Source organism: Silene latifolia, chromosome 9 (genome assembly GCF_048544455.1).
Source record: "Silene latifolia isolate original U9 population chromosome 9, ASM4854445v1, whole genome shotgun sequence".
In the NCBI taxonomy this organism is placed as follows: domain Eukaryota; kingdom Viridiplantae; phylum Streptophyta; class Magnoliopsida; order Caryophyllales; family Caryophyllaceae; genus Silene; species Silene latifolia.
In genome coordinates this window covers 221,477,784-221,482,969 of record NC_133534.1, presented here as the reverse complement: position 1 = coordinate 221,482,969, position 5,186 = coordinate 221,477,784, and the positions used below count along the sequence as shown (strand labels likewise).

At 44.8% G+C, this 5,186-nt stretch overlaps 1 protein-coding gene across 1 annotated transcript; it reads right to left on the bottom strand.

Annotated features, from left to right (window-relative positions):
* Nucleotides 1–317: 317 nt before the first annotated feature.
* Nucleotides 318–2,496, bottom strand: LOC141602258 (uncharacterized). Its single transcript, XM_074422562.1, has 4 exons — nucleotides 1,902–2,496; nucleotides 1,676–1,831; nucleotides 1,070–1,590; nucleotides 318–1,000 (listed from the first exon to the last, which is right to left on the bottom strand). The coding sequence occupies exons 1-4, from the start codon at nucleotides 2,494–2,496 to the stop codon at nucleotides 842–844; spliced, it is 1,431 nt and encodes a 476-aa protein (XP_074278663.1). The 3' UTR covers nucleotides 318–841.
* Nucleotides 2,497–5,186: the final 2,690 nt, after the last annotated feature.

The following is a 5,186-nucleotide window of genomic DNA, read 5'->3' as shown; positions in this document are numbered from 1 at the left end:
CATACAACCGGGACAACCAGCCTCCCGCGATGCATTAGCACCCACGCAAGCCTGGCTCCTCTGGACGAGTGGGCATACTAGACCCCTTAGCCAGCAATCTAACAGCGATGGCCAAACAAACGACGTGCATGCACAAATCAAAGCACCAGAAACGGTACGACACAAAGAGATAACCAGTAGAAAATACTTAAGCCGCAAAAGCAAAGTATGTCTGGCATCAGAACCAGACCAAAATACATAAACTGTTCAAAATAAAGACGTTATGCCCCGTAGGGCCAAAAACTAACTAAACCTAGCAAAGTCTTTCAGGTGCAAAGGAAAACTAATCTATGTCAATATGCTCCACAGCTTCAGAAGCAGCTGCCTGAGTATCAGGAGCAGGAGAATTCACCTCTTCCTCAGCATCCTGACCCTCAACGGAAGCAGCACCAGGTTCCACCAAGCCAACCAGCACGTCCAGATTCAGACCATCAGGGAAAGCAGCATCAAGCCTCCCCTCTTCAGCTCCTAAGTCCCAGGCCAAATGCTCTCCCTTCTGGAACATCTTTATACATTTGATCTTCGTTTCCAGAGCAGCATAGAACAAAGCATCCACCAGAGTCCCATTCAACTCCCGAACATCAGAAGCCTTCTCTTCCTGAATCTGGGCAACACGAGCCTCCGCATCAGAAGCACGTTTCTCCACCTCTGAGATACGCCTCTCAGCTTCTGAGGCACGCCTTTCAGCATCAGCAGCCTTCTTTTTAGCATCAGCAGCCTTCTTTTCAGCATCGGCAGCTTTCTTCTCAGCAACAGAAACCCGCTCTTCAGCAGCAGAAAGATTGCTCTGCAAACTCTGCTTCTAAGCAGCCTCCTCCAGCAGCAAACTTTGGGATCTATCCAGATCAGCCTGAATCTTAAGCCTATCCTCATTGGCTTCTTTCGCCAGCTTCTGAAATTTGGCATTTTCCGCTTCCAGAAGAGGAACTTTCCTCCTCAGATACAAGGACATCTGGAAGGACTGCCAAACCAAAACGAAATGTCAAAAGAGAAAAGGGGGATTCTTCTGAGACAATCAAACATATGTTACCTCGAAAGACTGCTCCGCTGCACGATCTGCTAAATAGCGCAAAGCCCTTGTCCCCATTACAGACTCAGGGGCAGGGAACAACAACTGATCCATCAGGCCCAGATTGCGTTCAGATTTGGCCTTGCCAAAATCATCTGGAAATGAAAAGACTATATCCTTGGAGGCAGGAGCAGGTTTGGAACCAGAGGCAGCCCTAGAAGCAGGGATAGTTTCAGGTATTGGGGTCGTACCAGAAGCAGACGTGGCTGAGACAGAAACAGGAGTAGGTTTGGGAACAGGAGGATCCCCAGAAGTAGATAACCCATGCCCAGGTAGCGGAGGCCTCACAGCTAGAGGCGTTGCTTCAGTGGGAGACTGCTCCTTAGCCCAGTTCGCAGCAGCAGACCTCCTCTTGGGACGGGGTCCAGAACTAGGGGCGGGGGTAGACTTCCTTTTCTTAGCAGGCTTGGGGGCAATCGCGACCTGATCTTTCACTCTCTCAGCCAAAACATCTTCCAGTGAAATTCTGGACTTTGCGGAACCTGGAAGCAACAAAGATCAAGTCAGAACCAGACACATCATATACCTAGAAACAGAACACAGTTAGAGAAAAGAAGAACAACGCACCAGTCGACATTGATTCTTTCTCCTCAGCAGCTGATTTCTTCACCACAGCAGCAGAATCCTGGACCAGATCAGGGAAGGTCCTATTCTCAGGAGGTGGACCAAATAATTTGGAAAGAGACGCAGTTTTGTCAGAAGACAAAGGCAAGGGACACAAATCTGCACAAAAAACCAAGTAAGGAAGTATAAGCATCAAGAAAAATACATAAGAGTAAGGACATGCAAGTACCATCTGTTGACCGCCAGGCACTGACGATGTAGTCAGTGGGAGCAGGAAGAGTGTCAATTTTCACGAAAATAAAGCGGGAAAACCACTTGCTATCATCCGGCTTCACGGGGAAGATAATGCAATTCTTCTCCCCGTCTCGAACCCGAATGGTCACTTGACCCCGACTGAGGGATCTGACCGAAAACAAGTGTGCAAGGTCCGAAAGACCAATCTCATAGCCAAATCGGCTATTCATAGCCACAATAGCAAGTAAAGTCCGCCAAGTATACGGAGCCACTCGGCAGATGGCCAAGCGATTCAAATTCAGGAACTCTTGAATCAAAGGAGGAAAGGGAAACCTCAGACCCAGGCGGAAAGCATATTCATAGAGACATATCCACCCCGCCCTTACAAAATCGGCTTTTTGACCCGGGGTTGGAATGTGAAGTACCACATCATCGGAGAAACCAAACGTCTCCTTGATGCAAGCAAGATCCCCCGGAGTAAAATCGGAGTCACAGGAATGTTTGGCGGAAAGCACACCGCCAGAAGGGAAAACGTCAGATGACGCCAAAGGATACAAGGTCGAGGTCGAGGAAGCAGATTTTTGTGACATGATGTGCAAAGAAATGAAAAGAAAATGAGTAGGAGACAAGTACCGAGGAAAGGCGGCGGAAAGGAGGGTTTATGGGAAAGAGAGATGAAAGTGATTGATGGTGATGGAGAAGTGAGAAAATAGGGAGTTTGGGGAATACCGAGGAATATAAAGGAAAGAGAGGAAGAGTTAGTGGGAGAGTGGGATAGTAATTGTGGCGGTTGAGGAGTTATTAAGAGGAGAAGTTTTAGAAACCGAGATAACTGCTAAAACTTCGTCAGTTCTCCGCATCGCAGCTGAAATTCCCGCCTAAAAATATTTGAGACGGAAATTTGGGGGCAATTGTTATGGATAAAAATATCCTTTATTACTTATGACGGGGCATAGTAGCATTGATGAAAAAAGTGGACAAGAAGCTTGGCAACGTGGCACCCGATGGTTGGAGGATGAAAGAAAGAAGGAATTAATGAAGTGGCATTGATAAGGACCGTAGATCAAATGAGCAAAAAAGCACAAGTGGGCCGATATCCAAACCCACGTGCCAAAGAAAGGGAAGATTTGGGGGAACTTTGACCCATTCACTAACCGTTACCTATTTCTACGGTAACAACCCTTGATTCCAGCAGCAGCAGCAAGGAATGAGTTCACAAAATCTAACCTAGCACCAACAACTATAAAAGGAGATCATCTCACGTTCAAAGGGGCATTCGAACTTCGGAGAAAAAACGCAATATCTCTGAAAATTCCCGTCTACACTGGGCAACAATTCATTAGCAAAACAATCATTGTATTTCCTTACTTGTGCATTCCACGTCGATTATAGTGCATTATTGGCGGGATTCCGACTCCCCCCGCGGTTGTTCCCACACCGGGTTTTCCGCGTCACCAAAAATCTCTCGTGTCATCCTTTTTGCCTATCTTTTCCTTCTTTATTTCGTTGCATATTCAATCCTTAAATTCATCATAACCCAATATTATCGGCCGTAGATTAATCACTATCACTCACCAATTAAATTAATAACTCGGTAAATTTTTACCAAAACAACTTGCTTGAACCTCTTCTTTTGACTCTTTTGTCTTGGGCTATAGGCATAACTACGGCTTTGGATATTGATCTCAGTTTCTCTTGATTGAGCCTTTGTCTTTAATCATGGCTCGTATCGTCTTGGATGGACTTGGGTCAGACTAGCACCTTTAGTGTGAAACGGGTTGGTCTTTAGTAAAGAGGTTGTTTATTGTGGGGAATGGGCTTGCCTTCCGTCATGGATGGTTAACAAGGGAGACGGTCTGGATTCGTCCTAGAATCTCTTATTGTGGGGAATATGCTCGTCCTAAACTAGGGTTATATTGTGGTTTGTATTGCCAGACATGGAATAGGTAAGAAAAGAACACGGAGTTTCAGGTCCTCTACAACTTGGAATGGAACATCATTTAAGTGTACTCACATCGAGTGACATGTTGTTGTTCGTTTTAAAATGTCAAATCAATTCTTGTTGTCACAGGAAATGGGGAAAGGAAGAGATATGATAGAATATGTGGATGAAAAATTGTACTTTTATTGAAATGAATAATGAATGTATTTAACATAGACTTGAGAAGACATGTGACTCGTGGGACAGCCCCCAGATTGTCACTAGGAATGAAAATGGACAAGAAGAAAGATACTAGAACAAATATGAGATAGAAAGCCTAAGACTCGGACTCGGACCCGGACTTTGACGCGATCTTAGACCTAGACTCGTAGTCATCGGCCCATGCTTGAACATTTTCTTTTCCAGCAACTGGCTTCGACATCCGGCTTTGAGCATTCACCCATTTGAGCACCCCGTCCTCATCATTGGGAATATTGGAAGGATAACAGTCAAGAAGAGTTTCTTGATAAGTGGTATATCCATGAGGATTTCCTAAGCTACCTTGTGGGTTAAAGGTTGAGAGGGACAACCTCCCGCTTTCGATCATATCCTGAATGACGTTTTTTAATTTGTAACATTTCTCTGTATCATGCCCTTTGCCTCTATGGTATTTGCAGTAGGCATTCTCATCCCAAAACTTGGATTTCTTCTCTGGGTTAGGCGTAGGTCCTATAGGCTTCAACATTCGTCGCTCCATAAGTCTCTGAAGGGCATCGGTGTATGTAATACCAATGTTGGTAAATTCCTAGAGGTGTGCCCTTATTTTCTAAGCCTTTGTAAATGACCCCGAAGGCTCCATGAGGTTGCCTTTGTTGATTTTGATTCTTGGATGAGAAGAACTAGGAATAGATTGTCCATTTGTTGCTTTCTGCTTAAGACTGTCAAGCTGAGGGTTTGTCTGGACACTTTTAGTCTTGAGAGGTCGGGCATCAAGCTTCTTACTCATTTCAGCAAACTGTTTCTCCATGTTGGAAAGTCGGAAGTTTAGATTATCAATGGCTCCTTCTATTTTGAAGAATTTATTGTTGAAGGTAATGGAAAGCATGAGCATTCCATTTTGGATATCTTCATCTTCGAGGACATTAATTTCTTTATCATCATGATGATTGAGGAGATGAGAACAATCTAGAGATGGTTCTTCACCATGCTTAATGATATTAGACCCAAGAGGGTCGATTTTCTTGGAATTTCCGACAGAAGGTGGCTTAGGAAGCTTGCCCACTTCGATCATATCTTGGATGGTGTGTTTCAAGAGAAAACACTCTTCAATATCATGGCCTCTACCTTGGTGATATAAGC